The sequence below is a fragment of the Dendropsophus ebraccatus genome, chromosome 13 (genome assembly GCF_027789765.1).
Source record: "Dendropsophus ebraccatus isolate aDenEbr1 chromosome 13, aDenEbr1.pat, whole genome shotgun sequence".
In the NCBI taxonomy this organism is placed as follows: Eukaryota; Metazoa; Chordata; class Amphibia; order Anura; family Hylidae; genus Dendropsophus; species Dendropsophus ebraccatus.
In genome coordinates this window covers 49404865-49419501 of record NC_091466.1, presented here as the reverse complement: position 1 = coordinate 49419501, position 14637 = coordinate 49404865, and the positions used below count along the sequence as shown (strand labels likewise).

General features: G+C 41.6%; 1 protein-coding gene across 6 annotated transcripts in view; it reads right to left on the bottom strand.

Moving 5' to 3' along the window:
• Positions 1 to 479: 479 nt before the first annotated feature.
• Positions 480 to 14637, bottom strand: part of KTN1 (kinectin 1) — an 84090-nt gene continuing 69932 nt past the window's right edge. For 3 of the 6 annotated variants that reach the window (XM_069950380.1, XM_069950384.1, XM_069950381.1), the window contains 11 exons: positions 11762 to 11845; positions 10581 to 10661; positions 10129 to 10218; positions 9945 to 10037; positions 8080 to 8151; positions 6712 to 6795; positions 4546 to 4629; positions 3857 to 3940; positions 2857 to 2949; positions 2615 to 2735; positions 480 to 989 (listed from right to left, as the gene is read on the bottom strand). In XM_069950380.1, coding sequence (XP_069806481.1) covers positions 985 to 989; positions 2615 to 2735; positions 2857 to 2949; positions 3857 to 3940; positions 4546 to 4629; positions 6712 to 6795; positions 8080 to 8151; positions 9945 to 10037; positions 10129 to 10218; positions 10581 to 10661; positions 11762 to 11845 — 891 coding nt within the window. In that variant the 3' untranslated portion in view covers positions 480 to 984. The remainder of the gene's footprint in view (positions 990 to 2614; positions 2736 to 2856; positions 2950 to 3856; positions 3941 to 4545; positions 4630 to 6711; positions 6796 to 8079; positions 8152 to 9944; positions 10038 to 10128; positions 10219 to 10580; positions 10662 to 11761; positions 11846 to 14637) is intronic. The other 3 variants (XM_069950383.1, XM_069950385.1, XM_069950382.1) reach the window with 2 other exon arrangements.

Here is a 14637-nt window from a genome sequence, read left to right as displayed (position 1 = left end):
TTAGGGGACAAGGAACCTCCATCTTGATTAGTGGGGGGTCCCAGTGGTGAGAACCCCACAGATCTGCTATCCTGTGGGGAGGTGAAAACTTACTGTCAATTAAAAAAAAAACAAAAAAACTTTTGACCTATCAAATGTTTTGATCGATCAGGGTCTCAGTGCCGAGACTAAAAATAGTAAAAGTAGGAAAAGTATGCGGCAGGAAGTGAGGGAGTGAAGCGCTCAATCCCTCTCATTACAGGGGACAGTCTATGGAGCCCATGACCCGCAACAAGATGGATCGAGTGGCAAGCCTGGTAGATCAGCGGGGGGTTCGCACCCCGACCTTTCTCCAGTATTTGTCCAACATTTTAACACTTTAATCTTGGGAAACCTTTTTAACTCCATGTATATTTCAATAAGATTTATTAACAAACCCAAAGAAACCCTTTAACAATTTAATTCCCCCTTTTTGGCAATATTAAAAGAAAAACATTAGCAACAAAAAAGGAGTGTTTTATTTGAGGATGAAATTAAGATGCATCTCTACTCCCAAAGTGGATTTTAAGTAAAACAGTGTACAACGTCTGTAATAAAAGGATATATATTTCATACATCATCTTTATCATAGTTGAATCTGAATAAATCTGTATTGAACAAAAAAAAAAAAAAAAGGATAAAAAGGTACGTACACGTCTTTACTGCAGCTTCAGGAATGTAAAGAGCTAAATATCCAAATAGGATTTTTTTTTTATTCCGTTTTATTTTGCTATAAAACTAAACTGTCTGCAGAGCGTCTTTTTTTCTTTTTTTTTTCTCTTTTAATTCTTTATTATTGTCCTGGTTCAAATCAGTAGTTTAACAAGAATTAGAAAAGATGTAGCTCTCTGTTCAGTGTTTCTGACAAAGTAGAAAGGGTGAAGACATAAATAAGGCTTTAATTTTGGCAAAATTTAATTACAATGCCTCCCACTACTTCCTCAGTGGAGAAATCCCTCGGTGGCTTCATCCTGGTAAAAGAAACAAAAAGGTGTTAATTTATACAAAGTTGTATTTAAAAAAAAAAAAAAAAAAAAAAAAAAAAAAAAAAAGAGGTAATCACGTCTGAACTAGATAAAGTAGAGATCTTATTAAAGGGAAACATCTAAAAAGGGAAAAACCTTACCTGCTGATATGTTCCTATAGGGCATGGGGCACTGAGGATTAAGGTGAATTTTATACCTTCATCCCCAATGTCGTTATCCTGTTCTTTGTAGCTTATTCCATATGGTAATGAGGCTGTTTGATGCGCTGGGGGCTGAGACACAACCCTCAGTGCATCGGTCCGCCCCCTCTAATGAATATTAAGGTGGTGCTCATCATTGCAGAGCACCAAATTAATATTTATTAGAAGGGGTGGGCTGGCCAGGGCAGATCGGTGCACTGAGGGTGGTAATCCTGCCCCCAGAGCACCAAATTAGCATAAAGATTAAACTACAAAGTACACAGTGTGGAGAATGAAGGTAAAAAAAATGACCAAGCCCTTTAATATGTGTCCAATAAATCTATCAATCCTTCTCCTTCTGTGCCCCACTCAGATAAAGTCCACTGAGAACCAATGTTTTATAGAAGTTACAGATCACCCTAAGCAACAATAAACCCTTCTCTGTATCTACTGAACCGCAGTAAAAAAAAAATTTGAAAACTCTAAATGATATTGATTGCTGAGGTCAGAATCAGGTACGAGCAGTTATGAAGTAGAACAGCCTGGTCTTCTAGTATTCTTATAGGGTGATTTAAAAGGAGTACTGAGCTCGACACTGGAGATTTGAGTGCTTTAATAGGACTGAACACTTCGGATCCTATAACACTGAGCGATTTTTAACAATTAACGACTAACGATAAACAACCGCAAACGGGATTGTTTATCGTTAACCTGAAACTGTTTACCATATTACACAGAACGGTGGTCGTTAGTTACGATTGTTACTATGATCGTTATTGCGATTGTTACTATGATCGTTTACCAGATCCCAGAAAAACAATGAACAATGTGAAATTACAGTGAACAATTAGTGAACAAATTGAGCGAAAGAATGTGGAATTACAGCGAACGATTAGCGCATGATTAACAATAATTTTAGGTTCAGATCTAAATCAACGATACACGACACACAAACTATTTTTTGATCATTGCCTGAAATTACACAGAAATATTATCATTTAAATTCGAACAATATAACGATTTTTCGCATGATAATCGTCCCGTGTAATAGGGCCCTAAGTTGCAGTGCGGTAAACCTTCATGACATTGTGAACTTAGAAACATATAGGTCCATCTAAAATGACCCCATCAGGCCCCCATAACATAGGCCAATTTATGCTCGTTTATTGGCGGATCGAATTTTGATGAATGCATTAAAATAATCATTATCCCCATGTAAACGAGTGATGTGTGGCGGACATTGATGAAATAAAGGGCCGCACATATGATCCAGTAATTGTCTGTATGGATTGGCCGGCAACTGACTGAACCATGAGAAGACTTGCTAAATGAATGAGATCAGTGCTCGCCATAGGTCCTGCTTGGTCCATCTTAAAGGCCCTTCAGGGTGTAGGTTTACACAAGTGTTAATGCAATTAAGAGCTTATTTACCTATTATTTGATAGTGTTCTTGTCCCTTTGTAAGCTGCTGGTTCACCGCTTGAAGACATTGCTGTAGTTGAGTCACGGTCTGACTTAAACTTGAGGACATTTTCTGCTTCTGCTGTTCATCCTGAAGGAAACACAAGAATGTAAATTCCCAGGGAAAGATGGAGAACATGGCAGCCATAGAGGATTACATGGATATTCTCAGCCCTCTCCCATGGATCACTGCTCTGTTGACCCATGCTTACCATTTCTGGAGCGATATCACTATTCTCTATGACGTTAGAGTCTCCCGTGCCTTTTAGTATTTCTAGCTGAATGAATTCTAGAGATTTCTGAGCCTGGAGAGGACAAAATCCAGAGAGACACAATAAAGGGCACTTGTGCAAAATATCTATCTACATAGAAACGTAGGAATAGTACCAATCACAGAATGGGGAAAAAGAAAAAACAACAAAAACACACTTGAAATGAACGGTTTTGGCCTAATATACACCCAGAATCCTTATTGACCATTTCATGTTTAATAAAGGTGTTTGTTGTATATGTGTTTACTATGTGCCTCTAAATGTTCCCTGGGACTGCAGCTGTCCGTTTGCGCTGTGTTCTTGTTTTGCCAGTTTATGAGGTTGTCTCGCTCCCCCATTATGCTTCATGACTGGCTGTGTAGGTCACATTAGAAGCAAGGGGGGCCTGGGTGATGGTAAGTATACAGCCTTCTATTGTTTTACTGCACAGGGAGGCACATAGGAAATGTTTACATTTCCCTGGAAACCCCCTTTAAATCAATCCTATAAATTAGCACCATTGTTTACCAGTGCCAGAATATGAACTATTCCAGGACTTGAATTGATAAAATGGCATATACCTGGGATATAGATACATTTGAGCAGTGTGCCACTCGTACAAAAAGCTAAGCCAATATATCTCACTGGGTCCATCCTTTCTACTAATGACTATGTTTAGTCCACTTCCTGAACACATACTTTTATTATGCAGTATGCTATGGTTTTAACTTCTGCAAATTAAACATATAAACACCCAAGGCGACAGGTTGGACATAGACAATACACTAGAGCATGTTCAGTCTACTATAGTGAACAGGCCCACCGCCATATCCAAACCTATATCTATCCTGTGATAAGTAATTACTAAAAGGGGCAGACTAGATGGCCCAGGTGGGGTTTTTTTAAACCAAAAATATTCTGTGTTTCCAAACCTTACGTGACCTTTTCTTGCAGTACATACCTCGTGCAGATCACTCGCTACTTTCTGCCTCTCGGTCTGTTCTCCTTCCAACTTCTGCAAGGTTTCATTCAGTTGAGTCTTCAGCTTTTGTTATAGGCAGAAAAAAAAAGTTAATTTACTTGTTTGTGGGCATCCTGAATGCGATGGTGAACACCGAGACATGTATATTCAGTGCCCAACAAGGGTAGGGGGTCTGATACCATAGACTGTGCATGTGGACTAAATGCTGTCAATGTGTAGAGACCAAAGGATGCACAATTTTACTAGTATTATACGGTTTAACCAGTGGGATTGTGTATTCATTGGTCATCAGATGTGATCAAGGTTTTGTCCACATACACAATCCGCTCAGTGGGAGCCTACCCTAAGATCTAGGGGCTTATTAGTTTCAGGAGTTTTGCGTTGAACCCATAGTGTTAAGTATACCAGGACAATGCAAACAAATTAGAGGTAAGAGGGTTAATGCATTCTACCTGCCATCCTGCAATGTGGATGCATGCAATGTGTTAACCACCTCAGATTTATGCTGAGTAAGAGGATACGCATGGTGTTTAATAATGCATAAAGGTAACACAAGCAGAGACTGAAACCTTGACAGAGGGAGAGCTCAACAGAACACCCGACAGGATAGATGAGCGGACAGGTAGGAGTGGGGAGCTCAGATACACGGAAGAGAGACTGGGTCTTACCAAGGTCAGCTCTTCATTCTGCCTTACTGCCTCTGAATAAGAATCGTCAAGCTTTCTCTGCAACTCAGTCAACAGATCTTTCAGCTGAAACGAAGTTCAGAATTTGTAAAGGAGCTCTGTAACCGCGTGGGTCACATGGGACGATTTAAAGGGGCTGTATAGCAACTTACTTCACCACATAGGCTGTATTGCAGCTTTGTCCCATTCGAATGAATAGGCAGAAGAAAACAGCCATGTTTTTTAATCCTTTACAGAGCGGGTTTATTCAGTAGGGACACCTGAATTTTAACCAATTTTGGATATAAGGGGACTGCATATAGACCAGTTTGGTATATAAGTAAATGCTATGAGCGTTACTTATATATCCCGATGTAGTCACATGGGCGGTCTGGAGCTTCTAACTAGTCACGGCTGGGGAGAAATCTCGCCAGCAATCACGCCTCTTCATCAGCGCTAAGAGACAGCCACTGTGTGCCGCTGCTCACTCCTATATGTCGACGCTCCCAGGGAGGTCGGTTGCTAAAGAAGTTTCCATCCAGCTATGACTAGTTAGGACCCTACATAGGTAGGATTTACAAAGTAAATTTCCGGGACATATAAGTAACGCTCACATCAGTAACACCCAGGGTATATAGGAACATATTTATAGCTTTGACAGCATTTTTCTTGTTCCTTTAAACCAGTGCTTCTCAAACTGTGAGGCGCGCCCTAGTTTTTGGTGAGGCCCAGCTGAGGAGCCAGTTTTCACAAAGTAACTATAATCTTCACAGTCCTTTTTCTGTTTGCAGAATTCTCCATTTTAACAACATTATTAATTTATTTTGTACTTGCTTTATTAGTATATAGGGCTTGGGAGGTGGGTGAAACGTAGCCCTAGCATTGTTTTCAGCTTTTAAATGGACTTTCACCACAGATAGTGAGGCCCCGCCACCCTCTTGGTCAGTCTGCTTAGGCCCAGGCATTGCCTTGGTCTGTTGGGTGAGGCTCCAATAGAAAAAGTTTTGAGAAGCACTGCTTTAAACAATGACAATCCAGCAGCATCTCACAAATATCGGGAAACTGCAATCACAAGCCATGGCAGTAAGTACAGTCTGTGCCCCTTCAGCACAGGCCACATGAGGGATTCCCTATATACAGGGCAGGGTATCAGAGGGTTCTTGATTATTGCCAGACTGATTTTAGAGGGATTTTCATATAGAAAAAAAGTGTCTCCAGGAATTGCCTTATATGCAATGTCTATGATACAAGGTTAGGTTATCCTTTGGCTCCCCCCAAAGGTAAACCCACACTTCAACACCTTTGTCCAGCTTTTAAGTGATATTGAGGGCATGGAATGAAAAGTGAGACGCATAGTGTAAACAATACCTCAACACCTGAGCTCTTTGTGTAGTATTTAAAGCGACTCTGTACCCACAATCTGACCCCCCAAACCACTTTTACCTTCAGATAGCTGCTTTTAATCCAAGATCAGTCCTGGGGTTCGTTCGGCAGGGGATGCAGGTATGGTCATAAAACAACTTTTAATCCTGCAGCGCTGTGTCTAACGGCCGGGGCTTACATTTGTATATGCATAAGGCTGGCACCACCTCTCTGTAAGCCCCGGCCGTTAGACACAGCGCTGCCGGCTTAAAAGTTGTTTTTATGACAGTAACTGCATCCCCTGCTGAACGGACCCCAGGACAGATCTTGGATTAAAAGCAGCTATCCGAAGGTACAAGTGGTTTGGGGGGGGACAGTCTCGCATTAAAGGGCCTGTCCAGTTCGAAAAAACTTTTATATACAGATCTACAGAGTGTAAAGTTTTTCCAACAGCCAGGAAACCAAACTGTTCCCTTTGAATTGCAGAGACTATACAGACAATGTACAGTCACTGTATTGTTTATTGAGACATTACAGGTGCTGCCAAATAAAAAGATCATCAATGAAGAGGGTTTCCTAAATATAGAGGGATACAATACATGTGTGTCCAGGAGCTGCTTCTCAAATTCCTAAAAATTCAGTTTTGTCCTCGTCTTAGTTAATTCTGTTAAACAGCAATCATCTACCCTCCACAAGGGTCATCATACACTTTCCTATATCACCAAATCTATATATGACTATATAACAGGGACAGTAGAATTTACTGCCACGTCTCACATCTTTTTTATTTTTATTTTATCTATTTACCTCTCGCACTTCAGACACGTAAGTAGCTCTTTCACTTTCGGCCTTTTCCAGCTCTATTTCCAAATGTTCTTTCTCTTTTATGAACTAAAAATAAAAATAAAAGCCAAAATGTAAAATAAGTGGCTTAAAGCAACTCTGTACCCACAATCTGACCCCCCCAAACCACTTGTACCTTCGGATAGCTGCTTTTAATCCAAGATCTGTCCTGGGGTCCGTTCAGCAGGAGATGCAGTTATTGTCATAAAAACAACTTTTAATCCTGCAGTGCTGTGTCTTAACGGCCGGGGCTTACATTTGTATATGCATTAGGCTGGCACAACCTCTCTGTCCTTCCTCCCCACCCTCCTCATCATTAGGAATGCTCCAGACAGATTGTCTCCTATTCCCCACCTGTGTGTATAATGAACATGGGCTGGATTGTTAAGACACCTGTGCAAAGCTCAAACAGCAGTAAATGTTACTGGAGCATTCCTAATGATGAGGAGGGTGGGGAGGAAGGATGGAGAGGTGGTGCCAGCCTAATGCATATACAATTGTAAGCCCCGGCCGTTAGACACAGCGCAGCCAGATTAAAAGTTGTTTTTATGACAATAACTGCATCCCCTGCCGAACGGACCTCAGGACAGCTATTCAAAGGTACAAGTGGTTTGGGGGGGGGGGGGGGGACAGATTGTGGGTAAAGAGTCGCTTTAAAGGGACGCACCACAGACAAAGAATAGCTTAAAGGGGTTAGCCAGCTAAGAAAAACATGGCTCCTTTCTTCCAGAAACAGCAATACTCTTGTCGTCAATTTGGGTGAGGTTTTGCAACTCAATTCATTTTTAAGTGAATAAGCCTAATTACAAAACCACACCCAAACTGGAGACAGGAGTCCTGCTGCTTCTGAAAGAAAGTGGCCATGTTTTTAACAGTCCTGTAAAACTTTAAACCCCCTTAAATCCCTATTACTTCTGGGCTTATAGTGTCAATGTCGTCTTTTTTTTTTTTTTTTTTTTGCAGAAATCAATAGTACAGGCGGTTTTAAGAAACTTTGCAATGGGGTTTATTAGGCAAATATCTTCATTCAAAAAAGACTTTTCCCAGGTCCCCCTCTCCCTTCTCTCATCCACTGCTCATTATCAGGAAATCTCAACTCTTTTACAGTCGAGCCCTGTCAGTTCTATGAAGAGGGGAGGAGGGAGATTAGTCGCCAGCAGAGAACAGCGGGACCTGTGTAAAAAGCCAGCATTCAGAGGTCAGAGAGGTCAGTGCTGACTTCAGAGGAGATAGCCCAGTGATGTAGCTGTAAGTTAACTCTTTGTTGTCCTGTTTTGGGGCCTCATCTCCCTCAACCCCTCCCCTCACCATAAGAAAACCATGAAGACGTACATTTTCTGACTCATGACTCCGCCTTTTCAGCTGATCCAGCTCCTGCCCCAATGAATGAACAACTGCCTGTGCCTAAATGCAAAACATGAATCAGTATAAATCCTAAACTGGAAGCTTAAGAAATAATATTCCGTAATGGTTTAGTAGTGATCCATAACATAGTGCCAGATCTACACCTGTGACAAAAAAATGATACCCCAATGAAGGGGTAATCAATATTTGCATACTTTTCCCAGGATGCAATGCCCTCAAGACCTCCTACCAGCTGGATCTCCCTAAGAAGAACCAGAATAGGAACTATTGCTGCAAGTTGTACTGTCCAGTAACATAACCTGACGATAGAAAACCCCATGTGGCCTTCTATAATGTAAAGCAGGCCCCTCTATTGGTATAAGGCAATGTAATCTTCTTAAAAGCAGATCTTGCATTCATTTTATTAATATTGCCTTATTAGAAAATGTATTTTGTGGAGCAGAGCAGCCATTTTTAATGCACCTGTGGATTCTAAAAGGAAACATGGGGTTTATAGCAAAGCTGCAAAATGAACACATAATATAAACCAGGCAGCAAGTCTTGGACATGACATCAGATTGACAAATTAAAATAAAATAAAAAAAAAAATGAAATTTTAGTTGAGATTTTCTAGACCGACTGAGGCTCATATGGTTCTTATTTAGAACTGGCTGTAATACAGTTATTTTTATGTCATTGTCCAATGCTGAGGCTACAGCCCTGAAAGTCTTGGGTCTCCTTTACTTTGCAATGGACACGTGCTATACCGCCCTGTGATGCTTGCTAACATCAACATTTTTGCTGTATTCACAACAGTTATATATTACAAGTGGTAATTGTTTTCTACACTGTGTTGGTCCCCGATCCATGGCTCCTTAGCTGTTTAGAACTATAACTTCCATCATGTCCTACATGCCTATATAGAATCAGTCTTTAACCTGTGGCTCTGCATCTTATCCATGCATCCGTTGTGAGCCTCATGGACCTCTATTGATGAAGATCTAGTTAGGATCTCTTTAGGCTATGTTCCCACAATGTCTTTTATGTGAAAAATGTCTGTCTATGTCATAGGAATCAATGTAGTGTACGTACATTGAATCCATTTTTCTGCAGATCGATTGTAAGGGCTGCTGCAGCCGTTACCATTCGATCTGCGAGCCAGGATCAGCATCATTGCGCCCCTGAGTCCCAGCCTTACAGGTAACGCTGATCAAGCTTCCCCAATCGGATACGGGGAAGCCTGATCACCGCCACAACCACCAATGACTGTTTTTAACTGCATTTAATTGCAGCTGTCAGTGATCTAATAGCTGCTGTCCCCGGCTGCACATAACAGCCAGGAGTGGCGGGATACAGAGCGGGGTGAAGGCGTGACCCCTCTGTAAATCCCAGTAGCGGACACCAGCCATACGGGTATGGGATGTGTCCTTAAGGGGTTAAAAAGTGTACCTGCCATTAAAAAAAAAAAAAAAGTCCTAGAAACATGTCAAAAGTTTTGATCAGTCAGGGTTTGTCAAAGTGTTAATACCCTGATCAACTGAATGAGCCAGAAGAGAATCACATAACTGAGCGTTTCTCTCCCTGCTCTCTGTGTCTGCAACTGAGACATTGTGAGTCTCTGAACACCCAGATCCCAACTGATCAAAACTATCAACACGTCTCTGTAGAATGTCAAAAGTTAGTGTTTTTTGTTTTTTTTTGTGACAGTGCCTATATATACTCAAACTTTAGGGGAAAAAATGGACAAACCATTGGCTGCCTAACATATACAAGTGCCTCCCAACTCCTGCACAATAACTGATGTATTGCATTGTCTATAGACAGAAACCAGCAGCATCAATGGCTCTACAAACCTCTTTCAGTTCATTCTGAGACTCCTCTAGCTTCACCTTCCACCGTCCTTCCTCTTCCTCCACACTACGCTGCAACCTCTGTAAAATTCCTTCCTGTAATAAACACGACAGCAAGTTACACAGAACGGCAGACACGTCTACTATAGAGCAATAAAAGTCACATCACCGAAAAAAGAACACATACCGTCTCTGCTAGCACAGATTTGTATTTTTCACACTCCAGCTGCAACAACGTGTGGATTTCCTCCCCTTCCTTCAATTTCTGCTCCAACGCCTAAAAAAAAAAAAAAGTGATTTCAACAGACTGAAGGATTAAACCAGTAATTGTACTAACAGGATTTCTATCACCAGATGAATAATGGTCTTAAAGGACAACTCCGGGCAGGGCGATTTTTTTGTAAAGGTGTCGGGGAGTGGCGATACATGACTTCAGAGCTGAAGTCGGGGAGGTGAGGGCAGCACGTTATTTCTTTCGGCCTCCCCGGCACCTTCATAAAAAAAAAAAAAAAACCTGCCTGGAGTTGCCCTTTAAATAGTCTTTTTCACAAAATACATTTATCCCCTATCAAATGATGGCTGAGTGGGGTGGGGGTGGAGGGTGATATATTCCATGTTATAGGGAGTCCTGACACTCACTTTAGCCTTCTCAGCTCCGCCACTTTCAGTCAAACATACTTTTGCAGCTTTCTCGAATTCCTGGATCCATTCATAATGTCGCTAAAAGAGAAAAAGAAAAAGAAAATCCTTTAACAAAGTAAAATCTTTGGTTTCATGGTTTCCTTACTAATATACGGCAAAGCTTTTACTTTATGATAGGGTAAAGTTTATAGTAATAAGTTCATTAAAAGGGTTTTTTAAGCTAATGTAATTAATGGCCTATCCTCAAGGTAGAGGATCAATTGTTGATCAGCAGAGTGCCAACACACAAGATCCCCGCCGATCAGCTGTTTGGTGGCTATAACACAGTGAACGGGGTCAGAAGTTATAAAAGCCAACAGTTTTGAACCTGTCCCTGTGTAGAGTGGATATCCAACAGCTGATGGGCGGTTGCCGCATGTTGGCACCTTCTGATCAGCGATTGATGCTCTATGGGCCATCAATCACATAAGCCAGGAAAACCCTTTTAATAAGATATTTAATGCTGAAACTGGATCCTGGTGTCTGAGGGAAGCCCATGAATCCCTCTGCCACATAAGATGACACCAGTATTATAAATAGCGCATGCTAGGTGGGGGTCATGCAACAGTTTTTGCATTGGGTCCACACACAGAGAGGAAGTGCAAAATGGGCAGAATGACACAACCCCCTACAATGGCTCCGGAGATCAGGAGTCAGCATTTTACATGAAATAAGCAGGGATAGTTTAGTAACGTTGCCCCCTCCACCGATCTTTTTCAAGGAAAGCACATGACTTTTGAGTTCCCTAAGTGAGATCATAAATTGGAATAGCTGGACTAAGAATAACAGCGCTGTACCACAGACGACAGACACATACATTTGTATGACTGCACGTTAACAAATGTGCACCTGGACATAGCAGTATGTATTTTAGGACATTATTTTAGAACAAATTAAACTAAATGGGGGCCACATTCACAGCCCTTAAAGCTTCAATGTAATTTCACAAAACTTTTGACACGTCATAGACCCAGGCCGATCAAAACTTTAGAGTGTTTAGATCCGTACTGATAGGGAAAACGCACTGGTCTAAACATGCAGACCTGGACCGATCAAAACTTTTGACATGTCTCTATGACACGTCAAAAGGTTTGTGAAAGGACACTTTAAAATCTGTGATTAATCAGTTTAATTCTTACCAAACCGCCAGAAACTGATACATTGGGGAAGATCTTCTGCAGGATTTCCCGGGCCTCAGTCTCCCCTGTGTTCTGCTGTCTTTCCTGGAATAAAACAATATGGCACCATTGGTACGGACACATAAGGAAGCGGCATTATAACATAGATATGGGTAAAACACACAGATGTTATGTTGTAGAGGATATGAGAATCAAACATATGCATTAGCTAGGAAAAAAAATACATTATGCTTCAACATGCACATGAAACCTCCTATAATTCCTCTAAGATGTCAGTACATCCATTCCAGCACAGCAGATAAAAGAACAAGCAATCACTGGCATCACTCAATATAAAAGGTTATACCAATTTAACTACATACAGAGAATGCAACCTATGGGTTAGCATCGGTTATTGTTCTGTATGTGAGTAAGACATACAAAGTCAACCAATAAAAGCATGCTTACAATGACCATTGGCATTAAAGATTTTAGACCTGTCCTGTTTATTCTCTCGACACGTCTGTGTACCCATGTGACTGTTCTAGTCAATCACAGGCATCTGTCATATACAGCACAAGGTTGCAGAAGCCAGTGATTGGCTGCACAGGTCATGTGGTCATGCTGAATCAATAGGGCGAGCTTTTGTATTTTACAGAATTTTCTTGCTTTTGTATTTTGTCATTTGTTCTCACACATTCACCTTAAAAGTACTATCCATACCTTTATTGCAGTTGTCCGAGGCTGCAATCACCTAAAACAATACTTTTTATTTCCACACTGAAGTGTCATAGAGGTGAGGCCAGGGCACTGAAGTGTAGCTAAGTCCCCTTGGCCACGCCTCTATGACTCTTCAAAGCAAGAATAAAAAGCATTGCTTTTAGGTGATTGCAGCCTTTGACAACTACATTAGAGGGATGGATAGTCTCACGGCGTACATAGCTAGGTAACCATGTAAGCAGTTTGGGATGCCTTTTCTAGCTGAGTTTCCCTTTAAAAAGTCACTGTCACTTTTAAAATGTAAAGGGCCTATTACATGGCCTAAATTTTGGGAGCAAGAGAGTGTCGACCTGTCACAAGCACAGACAGCGAGCGGGTAAGCGGAGGAGGAGGGGGGGCAGGGGGCTACCCGTCTGGGTAGCCCATAGAAGAGAGTGGCGGTCTGTTGCCACTGCTGCCATTGCACAGAGCGACGGCCAGAGCCTTTTCACATGGGCCGGCAAGCTCTACATAATGAGTGCCGATACCCGTGATCGACCCCTGTTTACAGAGCCTTCAGACGGCTTGATGAATGGAGTGGTCGTGCCACACAAACACTTCCTAATCGTTTAAGAAGCTATTTAAACTCATTATTATCACCTGCACATCCTCTATTTACTTGGGCGATGACTTCACTGGCTGCACAAAACATGCAATCAGCTGAGAAACCACCATTTGTGTGTTGATCGCTGGCACTTTTACACAAGCAAATGTCTGGAAAAGGCTTTTGTAGAAGTGCTCATTCACCCAATATTAATCTCATGTAAGAGCCTACAGCCTAGTGGGCTTTACACTGTGTCCTCAGGTTGTGTGCGGTACTGCAGCTTGGCTCCATTAACTCATGAAAATGAGCTGCAGTATCACATACAAACTTTATTCGTGCGATTATCTGTGTAATAGGGACCTAAGCGGTCTCCTTATTAGATGTTAGTGCAATCACCAAAAGCTGAGTGGAGTCATAAGAAACTCTCAAAACAGAGAGATCTGGGTACTTAAAGGGAATCTGTCACTAGGTTTATGCTGCCTTCTGCTGAACAGATCGGTGTATTCCTTACATCATTCTGTTCCGCCATTCTCCTAATATGCAGGAGAATAGGATTCTTGCCACACCCCTCCCCCCACTGCTGACAGTTGGATGCCTATACACAGCATGGATAGATAACTGCCAATCAGCAGCTGGTAGGCGGAGTTTTGTGCTTCCTATGAATAATGAGGACTACTGGGCTCATGCACATAATGCAGAGGACTACTTTTAGTAGGATGATATCTCTGAATCAGGAATCAGCTGCACAGAACAATGTAAGTGATACATCATTCTGTTCAGCTTCTCTGTCACTAGTTTATGCTACCCTGAGATAGGACAGTCTAAACCTACTAACAATCTCTCTTTAAAGGGGTATCCCATCACAACCACAACCAAGACAGATCATTACACTCGACTCCCTAATCTCTGTATAATGCTCCTAGCTATTTTATGGGCCCCAAACTGCTTCCTATTGGGCCTAAAACCTGTGTGTATGTAAACCCTAGTTAGGACTATAGATGGAATAGTCTGACAGATCCCTTTGTAGCAACCAGTTACATCCTGTACATAGCATGCAGCAGTTGTATGTATACCGCTGTACACACACGCTTAATTCTTAATATAGAAAAAAAGTGTTAACTGTAAAGACTATCCTTGAATTTGCACAACACATATGTACACACAGACATGCCCATGAGGAAAAGAAATTACGAGGACAAAACAGATGAGCAAGTGTCAAGAAGGAAGAGAGACAGGAGGAAAAGAACATACAGTCACGATTGGAAGAATCTTGTTTGTAGCCAATCATGGCTTTGCTTTGTTACCCCCCACTATGATGAGGTGCACAGACACGACAATAAATAGTCCCTCTGCTGCCTCACCACAGTGGGGACCAATAAGAGGACACGACTGCTCTAGTGGTGGCTTTACCTGGGTATTCATGTGGGAGGGACTGCATGCCGATACTGCCGTCAGTACTCATCCTAAAAAAAACTAAATATGGCCGACACAAAGGTCCAGCAATATTGGAACCATGGGTTTTAAAAATATCAATTTTATGTTATACCCTAAAATTAGTTGGTTGCATCATGTTACTTGTCATGATCCCCCTACA